The following is a 13,542-nucleotide window of genomic DNA, read 5'->3' as shown; positions in this document are numbered from 1 at the left end:
GGTCTGTGGTCTCATTATCAAGGGGCAGGTTGGGAAAAGACTAGCAGATCTTGAATCTGTCTACATGAACCAGATGAGGAAGCATTTCATCAATGCCAACTAGATAAGTCCATGGTCACTGGACACTGCTGAACAGACCGTGCTTGTTACCCCAGCTAGACCTTGAGGCTCCTGGCTGTACATTAACAATTCTGGCTCTCAGTGGAGCTGTTTGTCTGCCGATACGACCAGCCCTGCTGGGTGAAACTGGCCTGCAGGGATTCCCAGTTCTAGAAACACACACACACACACACACACAATCACAGACAGAGTAACACACAAGCCAGGTGTAGGTGTAATGGAGTTTATACATATCACTTTGGGTACCATTATAATTTATATATTTTCCTGTTTTGGGGAACCACTTGTTTGGCTGCTGTTGATTTGAGGTTCAGCACTCAATGCCATCGTGTCACCATAGTCCCCCAGTTCACCCTGAGCCTTCAGAGCAGCCCCAAGTGGCCCCGCTGAAAGGTGGCCTTGTGCAGGTTCCAGGCCAGCGAAGCTGACTGTGAGTGGGTATTAAACTTGACTGATGGCTGGGGAACCACAGGAGCCCAACTAGCTGGAATTATGTGCTGCTTGCCCGTCTGCCTGCAAAGACAGAACTTTCACATGGCACAAACACACACACACACACACACACACACACACACACACACACACACACTGGAGGTATTCACTAGCAAACTTGGCCTTGCCATGCATGTATTCATTCTAGACTAGTCAGTAGTTTAGACAAACTGTTTCAAATTTCAAAATTTCTTCCAAATGTTTTCCTACTCAGTCCAACTGTATTAGTCCAAGTCAGTTGAGATCAGTCTGCCAGGCAGTGTCTGGAGGTTCTAATAAGAGCTTTTAAGCCTGGATGTTGAGTGTCACAGTTGTTTGTGATATTTACAGTCACTGGGCCTGGCCTGCACTATCAGCCTGGTATTTTTAGACCATGAAAGATGCATGATATTTTCATTATGTAATAGAAATTAGCACATGGGGTGGATGAGGGAGAGAGTGGGGTTGGATGGCACATTTGTAGCTCAGACAGTGAGTGTACCTCATGCATGCCCACTGAGCAGTGCTGGAGCAGAGTTGCATTCATATAGAGAGATATAGATAAAGTGTGTGTGTATGGGAGAGAAAGAGGGTGGGGGGAATTAGCAAACAAACAAAAAAACAAACAGACCACCCTCCAATTGCAGAGAGAGAGAGAGAGAGAGAGAGAGAGAGAGAGAGAGAGAGAGAGAGAGAGAGAGAGAGAGAGAGAGAGAGAGAGAGACTGAGAGTGAGGCTGAATGGCTTCTTTCAGGCAAGGATGCCTACGCAGTCCTTCATGGTACACAGAGTTCAGCATTGTTCCTCCCACATCAATACTGGGGAGGGACAGAGGGTCTGGGGGTGGGAGAGGGAGTATGATTGGGAAATGCGGGCTGGGGGGACAAGGCTGTGTTGGAGGTGTGTGCAAAGGAGTCTGGGGGAGGCGTCAGTGGAGGACAGGAGGCCAGGGGAGCAGGAGGGTTGAGGTATTCAGACAGACGAGGCTGTGTTTGATCACGGCAGCCGAGACTAGACTCACACAAACACACACAAAATACTCACAGGACAGGAAACTCTCTGACATGGCTAATCCTGAGTTATCAGGAAACGGGAAGTTGTCATGTCAGCTGTTTTGGTTTCAGGTTGCCACTCTCTGTTTGGAGATAGAAGTGCGTGCAGTTTGGGGTATCAGTTTCTGTGTGTCATGATGATGGGTACAAGGCCTTAACAGAGATCCGTTGACGTTTCCTCAATAACAGGAATGACTACTGCCCTCCCCCTTTACACCCCTTCTCTAGAATCTCTGAATGCCTCCTTCCTCCAAATTTATCTTATCCTGTCCATAAAAAGCCCCATCAGGACAATGGAATTTCAGGAAAACCACTGCCTGAAAACTAGACGTGGACCTTATAGTTTCCTGTAAAGATACTCCTTGTTGGACAGAGTGGCTAAAGAATGAGTCAGCAATCACCATGGTAGGAAAAATACAAAAGGACTGCTCTAACATGCAAACCTCAACCAAAACAATTCAACCACTTAAGACCTGTTTTAGACACCCAATATTGAAATTGAAGATTCTGGAGTAAACACAGCAGCCATTGATGTGGCCAGGGGGAGGAGTAGCAGCAGTTTGAGTCATTCCATCAGCTGATTCAAATGAACAATCCTGCCAGTGTTGTTTACTGGATCAATAAGTCTTTATATGAGATTATTTCTCCCAGAGCAGAGGCATACCCACACAAGCACACACACAAGCACACACACACACAAACACATGCGCTCACGTCTGCACACACACGCAGACAACACACTCCCATAGGAAACACCTGCCTTGACTGTTAGGGAGTTTTCCATCTACAGATGAGCAGATGGTTTTGCGGTTAGATTCCAAATCAAGGGAGTATTTTTACTGTAAAGTTTGACTGTAATATCCCAGTGGCTGGATAACCAGACAGTAGATGCAAAACCTGATTTCTTGGAGAGCGGAGCTCCTACAGCTCCTACAGCTCCTACAAGCTATGAAGGCTCTGCGATGTGTGACATTTAGAACATGTTCATTCAACCTTCAGTCAGTAGCAGTCATGGTGGAGTGTACTCTCACACCAACCAGGGTGACTGTCAACGTTTGCGTGTGGGTGGGTGGGGTATGGGATAAAGCAGATAAGATATGTGGAAATATAAACATCTGTTGTACGTGGAATGCTTGGTCCATTACATCATGGTCTGAACTCTGTCTCCGTCCGTCCCCTCTCACTTGACTAGTGTGTTTTTATTAACTTTTTAAAAAGTGTGTGTCTATAACTTTCTCCCATCCACTCTTTCTATCTTTCTCACTGTTTCTCTCTCTTTCTCTCTCTTCTTCTCTCTTTTCTCTCTTTCTCTCTTTCTCTCTTTTTCTCTCTTTTTCTCTCTTTTTCTCCCTCCCTCCCTCCCTCCCTCCCTCCCTCCCTCCCTCCCTCCCTCCCTCCCTCCCTCCCTCCCTCCCTCCCTCCCTCCCTCCCTCCCTCTGAACACAGAGGTAGGACAGAGACAGGAACATCTTCATATAACAAACCAAGAGTTGTGTTACATATTATGCAGTTTATTATACAGGGAGAACCTGATACATGTAAACATATCCCTATTGCCTTACATCTATCCAAGTTGGGTTTGTGTTATATCTGGTTCCACTCCAGTTGATATCTTATGACGACATATCAAAGTCCAGTGGTATTTGTTCAAATTGCCTTTAACCAGCAGCTGTAGTTTAGGACACTGTTACAGTAATTTATTACTTTCACCTCTAGAATATGACAGGATAGATTCTCTCCTCAGGATGTGATTACGGGACTTTGTGACCTGATCTGTTCACAAAGCCCATGGAGCTGTGGGCTACTGATTTGTCCATGTGCTGGACCTGTGGAGGATTCCTCCATTTCACGCTCCAAGTGTCACCATTGCTTTACTGCGTGAAGGCGAATGGTTATGGCACTTCAGGGCAGCTGTAGCTAGCTAGCTGTTTTTTGTGATACCAGATATCCACTCACGGGTTGTGTGTGTGTGTGTGTGTGCGTGTGTGTGTGTGTGTGTGAGTGAGTGTAACTCTGCTCAGTTTGACAGGTTTGCATGTTTTCAAAACACCCCCCTTTGGCCCACAGACCAACCCTTGCACAACTTCTCACCAAAATATAAGCACAGATGTCTTTCTAAACACATCAAGTAGATGAGATTCATCTGTACATGGATTTAATAAACCACAAGATTGGTTTCCAATCTTTCATAATGGGGAAGCTAAAGGGGCATTATGGGGAGGAGAAGGCCCTCACAAATGCACAAAACACTAGAGCAGAGCTAGAGATAGGTCTTATCACTGATGTATGTGAGTGTGTGTGTGGGCCTTTGTTCTATCAAAGCTATGTGACAGAGCAGCTTTTTGCTTCTTCCTGTCAGCGCTCCTCTGCCAGGACCGAACACCAGAGAGGGAGTCGACGCTACTGCTGTTACAGGGGCACCATGATCCAGTACTGCAGGACTCCGCACTTATCACCTCTACTCTCTTGTCTTTCTAAAGCCTCAAGTTCCTCCAGCACCAAGGGAGCCCATGGAGAGAAGACAGGGTCCTGAAAAAGGGATCCAACGCTGCTTCTCATTTTCTCAACGTACCGTTTGAATTATGTTTTAAAGGCCTCTGCACTGAGGAATTTATTATTATTGTGTTGGACCATAAATTAACTGTCATGCTATGAATGTCAAATTGTGTTTTTTTGTTGTTGTTCTTGTTGAAGTTTGATGTGTGCTGTTTTGAAGACAGTGAGGCAGCACACTAGGAGGTCAGAGACTCAAAGCAGAAAGTAGATTTGATTTGGCCTCTTTCCTAACAGCCAAGTCTGCCTTCACATTTGTGTCAGCTCACAAAGTTTGAAAACAAGACAAAAGTTCTGGCCAGCTGCCATGAGTCTGACTGGGCCGGTGGGAACAAGGGGTAAGGAGGGGGGTAGTGTGTGCGTGTGTGTGTGTGTGTGTGAATGTGTGTGTTTATGTGTGTATGTGTGTGTGTGTGTGTGTGTGGGAGACCGGCTGGTTACATCTGGTTTCTAGGCCACGACTTAATAAACCCCCTCAGAGGGAGTCTGTTCTCTCCCCTACCTCTCTCAATATCAGGTTCTAATCCTCCCCTCCCAGCGTTGCTGTCTACACAGAGCTCGCTCTACCAGTCCACTGCCTCTCTCTCTGAGACGTGCAAATAGGCCCAAAGAAACCCTAGAAAGAGTGTTGGTCCTCAAACGTGTCAAATGGGACTCTCAACTGGAAACACACTAAACATCGCACCTATGTGAAATAAACTAATTCTCTGCTATCACCTCCATAAACAAGATGCCCCACAGTTTAACTGGAGTAAGGATGTGTGTGTGTATCATTTGTCAGACGGGGACACAAAGGGCTCAGGAGGTAAATAGATCTTTCTACAGAGGGATGTGTTGCTCAATAAAAGATTCAAACATGATGGTGCTCTCAGCTGGGCACAATTATTTGTTCCTTTTGAAGATTTGATTGTTGTTTTGTTAAACTCAACTCCCTGGAAGACGCCCAAATGAGTGCACATCAGTTTCACTCTCTCTCTCTTTATGCTCACTCTCTCTCCATTTCTCTTTCTTTCCTTCTTCCTTTTAAAACTTTGTCTCTATCTCACTCCCCCTCTTTCGGCAGGTACACAACACTGTATATTGAGTTTTGGGGAGTTTAGTAATACATTATGTCATTGATTTGAAATGCTGCATAGAGCTATTATGTCACATGTCTTGCACATCTGACTAACCTACCACAGTCTGAACTGTAGGATTTGACCAACATATAATGACGAAAATGAGATTAGCTGTTTCAAAACGCAGACGGTGCATTTACTACAGTACAGTAATTCTTAACACATTTCAACCCAGATGTGGGGGCCTCTTCCAAAGCAAAACATCCTGATGAAGTTGAACACCTGTACTGTTTGATCTACTCTGACGTCTACCAGACTCCTGGTCCTCTGAGACAAGAGCAGGGACTATAAGCAGACATGGATGACTGATCTGCTCACACCCTATCTGTTTGCTTGTCTGCTTGTCTGTCTGTCTGTCTGTCTTTCTGTCTGTCTGTCTGTCTGTCTGTCTGTCTGTCTGTCTGTCTGTCTGTCTGTCTGTCTGTCTGTCTGTCTGTCTGTCTGTCTGTCTGTCTTTCTGTCTATCCCCTTTTCTGTTTGTCTCTTCACTGTGTCTATCATGGTTACAAGTGGAGACTCTGAGCAGCCTGGACCCAATTACTGCTGCTGGAGGATGGAGAGACATGACTCAGAGCCAGAAGTCTTCTAGAAGGTCCACAGCCAGTACGACTGCTGGGCCAGCTCCCTTGACCCCATTCATTCAACACACACACATACACACGCACACGCACACACACACACACACACACACACACAGACACACACACAGAAATCGCTCTTGGTCTCTCACTGATTGCAATAAAAATCTGTTATATAAGTCACTTGACTGGGAAAGGGTTACTTCACCCCTCTAAATGACATCTGTTGGCCTTTCAGCTGTGCTCCATTACAGACAATGTCACATGTTCACATGCACATTGGTTGTATTGTGTTGGATTAATATTTGGTGGTGAGTAAAACGCTCTAATTTTTTTTTTGCCCATCAAACTTCAGTTGTGTAGATAACAGTTGTCCCCTATGTTGCATAACTGTGTGTGACTGGGCTGTGCCTTACACCCTGTTGCTGTATTTTAGTGCCATGTGTGTGTGTGTTTGTGTAACGTTGTCAAGTCTGCCATGTTGTCAAGTCTGGCTCATTGCATGTGGCAGAATGTAGATAGCAGCCAGGCCTAGGGAAGACTGCAAGGGTGTTTGAATGTGGTGGAGAGGTCATTTAGATGACCTATTTGTCTAGTCATCCTGCTCTGTTTGGGCAAATGATGTACTGAGGGGGGTTATTAAAAGAAACACTTGGAGCACAAAGACACACACACGTGCAGACACGTGTAGTGAGACACACACGACCTGTTTGTGGTTTTACCAACTGCTATTAAACACTTCACCAGATCCTGTAACTAGCACCGTCTTAACATAAACAAACTCCTATTGTGGCCCACAATGTATTGGCCAAGTGTTGAACCACACACATATACTGCAATAACTCCCCATTTGGATCCACTTGGATCATGTGCTGAGTTTATTAGGTGTCTTGTTAGCTCTTGTGTAGCCTCTCGCCAATGTGGCCTTATACTGGGCTGAAGAAAAATACTGTATGGACATAAACATAAACTGCATATGGTGGTGATAGAGATATGGTTTTGATATATGATGAGACGTGTTTGTCCTGAATTCCCCCTGTAAAGTAAACATGTATATATATGCAGTGTTGAAAGTAGGGCAAAGTGGGTTCTGGGAGACAAAGGACTCAGGCTGTGGCCTGTTGGTTGCCTCTTTCTGTCAGCACATGAAGAAACAAGTGGATCATCATTTCCTGCCAGTGACAAACTGGGCAGCCGTCCAAACAAACGTAACCTCTTCTCCTTGTCCAGCAGCCTTAGTGTCCCAGCCAGAGCCTCTGAGAAACAACAGCTTTTCTGTCTCAGCCAAGCCTCTCCTCAGCTTTCCCTGCTCCTCACTGCCCATCCTCTACGCTGGTGGGTAAATCGACAGAGAAAACAGAAATACATCTTATGATCCAGCCCTCATGTCATTTTATCCATCTCTCCATCGCTTCCCTCCTACATCAGGCGACTTACGTAACTATTTGAGCTGTCGACGGAGATGCTTCTGGGCATCTGTGGTTAGTGTTCTGATCATGTTATCTATGCCGTCTTGTCTTGTTGTCTCTGATCTCAGAGCAATGGATGTGCTGGCCTCTAAGCTGTGCTCAAACACGACAGTTTTGACACAAAAAAAGAACACAAAGGCATGCTTGCACCCACACAAGCCCTTCCTCTGACTCGATGTAACTGTTGAAAAGATCCCAGAAAGTGACCTATAACTGTTATAGTGGCTCACAGAGGCATTAGTTGGCTGACAGAAGAGCGCCCACTGTTTGGTTTTCTGGTCATTAGAATGGCACAAAGGCCAATCAAGACTCCTTTTTAAAGACTGGAAATTATATGATCCATAGAACTACCCCAGTTTAATGTCTGCTTGTTTGTATACCAAGGCCGTAGCCATGGAGTCAACATTGGGGGGGAGAAATTAAATTTGTTATGATAATTTCGAACAGCCTGTGTGGTTGCCTGTCGTATCGTAGGACATTTATATATATTTTTATATCAATATATTGAGGGGGACATTTTGACCAGATTTGAATATGGGGGGGAGGGGGGATGTCCCCCCCCAATATATATTATGATTACGGCTTTGTTGTATACAATCAAGAAAATACCTAAATTATAACTATGCTATCACTTTAAGATACAGGGAAAAAAAACTCCAAACTTAACAACACCAAACAGAAGATGTTTCCCAAATAGTCTTTATTTACAAAAGTATCAAACGGCAGACAGACAGACAGCTGTTTTGCTCTGATCTAACACCAGAGCTAAGGTGTTCATGCAGCTTCTCTACTTCCCACGGCCCTGAAAAGACCACTAACCCCCATGGGTGAAAACCACCACAATGGGAATTATCTGAAACTTTGTGGAATCCACTCGGCGGTGTCAAAATGCTACTCAAATGAGAAGCATGTATGAGTGGAGTGAACCCTAATAAACGCTCGGATTGGATATCAAAGACACTAAAAAGTGATCTTAAGACACTGAACGTTTATACTTGCCTTTCCCCAGATACAGCAAACCACTGGCTGAAAGCCGTTTGCTCCCTTCAGTCAACATCACAGTGTGTGCTTCTTCCTGGTCCCTCATTTCACATCCTATCTTCCATATTTCCTCTTTTACAATCTCACTTTCTCATTTAATTCTAAAGGAACAGCTTCCTAACAAGGCCAGAATGAATATTGTGGCGATGATGGAACCATTTAATGTACAACAGACCTCCATTGGTGTCTATTCAATTTCTGTTCCACTGTTGACACTCAGCTTAACTGAGTTTCTGGTTGATAGTGACAGTTCAAGGAATAGCCTACCCCAGTAAAACGTTCCGTCTGACTCTCATCATAAATCACCTTCAGAGTACCCTCACATGTCCACAGGTCCAGTAAGGTGCTAACTGCATCTCTGAGCCCAGGGTTTGAATTTCACTTGCTACTGCAGGAGCTCTGGTTACCAGGACTGACAAACAACTTCATCAAAACAGATGGTACTTATGATTCAAAATTCAAACAGCTTTGTCACCTTTACACCTGGTTTGATCAATTAAACTGCTTTGGCCTACCAGACCAGGGTGCTGTGTTACTGAAACAAAGATCTCATGCAGTCCATACAGTCTGTTAATCACTGTGATTCAAACCCTACAGTAACAACACGTTTCGGTCTCAATTTTGACAGTCAAACTTGCATTGGGAGCCTAGGGACAATAGGCTACATGTTATGCCTCTGCTATCCTGAGAATCTACTTCCAACTAACCCTAGTCACAAAAACAGTACTCCTCCTGGTCATGGGACTCAGAATAGAGATGGTGGAGTAACACTAACAATAAAGTTGATTGTTGGCTCTCGTGGATGGGTAGGGACATATGACTCCATGTTCATTCTGACATATAGATTTGTACACAGAAAAACAATAGATACCAGTAAATATACATAAGATTCATGCATCACAGTAAGGACTTACATAAATGATTTCATTGAAGTGTTAGATTGGTGACCTTGGTATCATTTTCTGAGAGAAAAATCATCACTTATTCCTAAATTTAATGTTTTGCATTATATTTTAGAAGTGAGATGCAACCAAAAAAGAGTATTAGTCCCACTTGAACAGTTAAAATGAAAAAAATATAAATGCATGGATTATTTATATACAACTGTTTAACTGATGATACTCTACATTATTCGTCTTTCATCATGAGAATGGCATTTTTGCTCTCTGATGACAGGATGGATGGAAACACTACTGACAGTCTCTGATGACAGGATGGATGGAAACACTACTGACAGTCAATCAGGTGCAGGACTACACATGGGCGACAAGCCCAATAGAAGCTCTGAAATTCTGTCATGGGAATGTTTGTTTACATCCCCAGAGTAAGTCCTATGGTTGGCCAATCAGAGGTCAGCAAAATAAGTGACCCCTGGCACAGAGCCACTGACCCTGAACTCTGACCCTAGGTGAGCCGAGACAAATCCCCTGTGACCGAGGCCTGATGTTAACACCAGTCTAACAGCTAACCTCTATCTCTGTGACTGTGTATCTGTGTTACTGAGTAGCTACAGATGGCAGACAGATAGGCAGCCAAGATTGTGTAATGTTCAAAAAATATACGCCAGCCAACCAGACTAGGCTAGATCAGGCCAAGCTAGAACACCCAACCAGGCTAGTCCAGACTAGGACACACAGCAGTACTTTCTCCACCAGGACTTGGACAGTTTCTTCATCTTGTCTGGAGTCCTCTGTTTGTGCCGCTGGGGATGCTGGGAGTCTGAGTTTTGTATACTGGCCACGATGGCTGCGTCAAAAACCTCCTTTAGGTTTTTCTGGGTAAGAGAAGAACACTCCATGTAGCACAAAGCGTGTATCTCCTCCGCACAGCGCCGGGCCTCCACGGCGTCCACAGGCTTCTCGCGGTAACGGGCCAGCTCAATCAGAACCTTCACATCCTCCCGCAGGTCTGACTGTGTGCCCACCAGGACCACGGGCGCCCGTGGGCAGTGCCGGCGGATCTCTGGAACCCATTTCTCTGCCACGTTTTGGAAGGAGGCGGGGCTAACCACGCTGAAGCACAGCATGAAGATGTCAGCATTGTTGTAGCAAAGGGGGCGGAGCTTATCAAACTCATCCTGTGGGGACAGGTCAAAGAAGAGAGGCAGATGAGACAACGAGGAAGAGAGGGACAAGCTCTTTCAGAGAATAAGGATAACCCAAAAGCTATATATGGTGACTGACACTGCAATGTTATGTAATGCAGCCTGACAATGGCACTCCACTGCAGTATTTATCACACATTCCCTCCATGTAAAGCCAGCGATATAAATTGAAAATGAATCAATGTATACATGCACAAAATATATACAATACATGCTACTCAGAGTTTTAGTATGGCTGGCATTCATTTGCCAGATGTAGGCCTGACCAACTCTAGGAAAATACATTTAAATACTGGCAAGCACAATACAGTATATGACCAATGACAGCAGACTAAAGTCAGAGAATAAGTGCCCTTTCTATACACAACTCAGAACTATGTGTAACAATTGTTAAGTTGAGATGAAACTTAGTCCTTCTGATAAATTCCTATAAGTAGCGGGCAGGCAACGTAACGGGGATTTACCTCTGTAAGCACATTACCTCTGGACCACCGACTGACGCCAATATGGCTGCTTATCTCCCCTGACAACGTGTGTTCAGTCCTTTCATCTGCCTGCGTTACGCAAAGGCAGTGATTGTGGGGTAATCGGAAACACATCTACTTGCACTGTGATTTTCACCGAAAAGGAGATAACACTGGCATTCCACTGAGATGGGAGTTGTTTATTGACAAAGTGTGCACGTCCCGTCCCTCTCTCCTCACCCCTCTCTCGTTCTTTCATCTGGTCCTGTGATACACCCAGCTTGAGTGTTTACGCACTGTTTCCTGACTGAAACGTTAACTGTGTGATATCCTCCTCAGAGGAGCACAGGGTTCTTGGTTATTCGGCATACAATCATGAGGAAGGTGATCTATTCCCTTCTGACTGGATGTCTGAACTCAGCCCGAGTCCTCAACAGCTCCTGCCACTGTCCTGCCTCCCACCTCCAACCCCTAGCCCAGGAACTGACTGTCTCCATTAACCACAGGACACAATGCCATTTAGTCACCAACAGTCTGTTCCTGCCCCAGACTGAAACACTGGTCAATATCCAGACTCTTCCTCCTGTTTCCTGTTCCAGCTTCCTTGGCTCTGCTTTCTATAGTCTTTGCTGTCTTCCCCAGACTCTCCCTTCTAATATTCCAGCCTGTTTAGCTCTCGTCTTTCTGATCTCTGCTTTCTTTTCTCCAGCCTCCACTTTTCTGGCAGCTCACTCATGTCCTCCAGACTGCTCTGCTTCCCACATGATCAGCCCAACAGTTAGCAGCCGACTGAGCTCAACAAGTTATGCTCTTTCTAGCTTGTGTTTCCACCGACCAGACCCAGCTGGGCATCAGCTTAAAGCTATGTTTCCTCTCTAGTCTCAAAGACATGAATCACCGTGATAAGGTTTACCATCTGAGGGTAACCCTCCCTCAGCCTTGACAGTCAGCTCCAGTGACAGAGAGAAAAACCAGCTATAGGTAACCTCGTTTCATGTGCATTCTCGCGGCTGGACATAAACACTGCTGGTACTCATCAACCAAGTCAGCTGTACTCCCTAGACCTCTGACCTGCAGGGCATGGAGATGGTGGGGGTGTGGGGTGCATAGGAATGAACCCCAAGTGGAGCTAGGTTAATCTTATGAGCTGTTATCATCTCCGTGAAGTAAGCGTTTTTTAGCTGTAGTAAGATGAACTACTTAAATTTGCAGCATGGTAAAGGCAAGAGTTCTGGTTGCTTATTATTTATTCTTTACAGACCTGTCCAGCTGTGTCACATAGCTGTAGCTTCACCGGCTTGCCGTCAACTGCCACAACAGCTGGAAAATAAAGACATATTACATACATTGGAATTATTAAAGTCCATATTTACATTTGAAATTGTAGTATTATTATACATTATATATTTGTTGTAATGCCACCATATGGTGTTTTTCGTTACACTGTAAAATCAGACTAACACAATTTGAAGTTACCTGAAAAGTTGTCAAAAGCAGTTGGGACATATTCTGTTGGATATCCATTTGTTGTGTAGCTGACTATCAGGCTTGTCTTCCCTACAGCCCCGTCTCCCACGAGCACACATTTTACTTTGCGCTCTCCTGTCCCAGTTCGATACTTAGACGAATCCCTGCTCCTGAACCTTCGCGGGGGGACCGGAGGGACCGACGGAACCGATACTGAAACAGGTTTGTATTCACCCTCTCCCTGGGGAGGCATCGCCGTGCGGTCTTACCTATATGTCGAGAGACGAGTCAATGTAAGCTTCGCCAACCCATTAGTTTCCGAACTCTGCCATCAACAGAACTTTCACAAGAGTATCTCGAAGTAAACTTCTCTCTGGTTTTCATGGTAGGTCCCATAGTTAAAAAGTTTAATGCCGATGCAGTCGTCTTGACGTCAAAACATACCGTTTTAAGTAACACATCATTCAAACGATATATCCAAAGTGAGCATTGGTCAAATACAACGTCCCATATGTAGGACAGCCTACAAGACTGACTTGAGTGCTTTGGGTATTTTCCGTAGACACATCCAGAACACACTCCATCTACTACAGCTCCCTCGTGTGGACTAAGAAAGGGGACAATGACATCACTGGTTCACAGGCTTGGCCCTTGGCCAAATAAAAACCGGTGTTTCGGAGAATTCAGTTCCCAGTTTGCTCTTTCTTGAGCGTGCTCGAAATCATGACGTTTTCTCTTGTTGCTTGGTTTGAGCTGAATGTGATTTATATTATCGCGTGTTAACTTATAGTATACTTTCCATGAGCATATGGTACATTTCTTGATGTTGGATAGTTAATTTGCACCAAAGGCTTTAAAGTATAGGAAGTAAAGCAAACTCTTCATATCTAATTTACCATGATATGTTGTAATCGTTTTATAGAGCTCTGTCTAAAATTTTTAAAATCCTTTCAATTCTCGCTAATAAGTATCTGAACAATGCTACCACCTGGTGGCCAAAGACCGATTTTCAAAGTGGAACAATCATGCCTTTCAAATGTAACAGTAGATTAGAATATTTACGTGCCCTATATCCTCGTTATTGTGACTTCTATCATAATTTTAC

The 13,542-nt window shown here is 44.7% G+C and overlaps 1 protein-coding gene across 1 annotated transcript; it reads right to left on the bottom strand.

Moving 5' to 3' along the window:
• Positions 1 to 8,044: 8,044 nt before the first annotated feature.
• On the bottom strand, positions 8,045 to 13,045 carry rhoua (ras homolog family member Ua). Its single transcript, XM_084709210.1, has 3 exons — positions 12,447 to 13,045; positions 12,232 to 12,290; positions 8,045 to 10,479 (listed from the first exon to the last, which is right to left on the bottom strand). The coding sequence occupies exons 1-3, from the start codon at positions 12,688 to 12,690 to the stop codon at positions 10,027 to 10,029; spliced, it is 756 nt and encodes a 251-aa protein (XP_084565336.1). The 5' UTR covers positions 12,691 to 13,045; the 3' UTR covers positions 8,045 to 10,026.
• Between the last annotated feature and the right edge of the window lie 497 nt (positions 13,046 to 13,542).

Source organism: Hypomesus nipponensis, chromosome 11 (assembly GCF_054491055.1).
Source record: "Hypomesus nipponensis isolate SF chromosome 11, ASM5449105v1, whole genome shotgun sequence".
NCBI classification, from domain to species: Eukaryota; Metazoa; Chordata; class Actinopteri; order Osmeriformes; family Osmeridae; genus Hypomesus; species Hypomesus nipponensis.
This window is presented reverse-complemented; position numbering and strand designations above follow the sequence as displayed.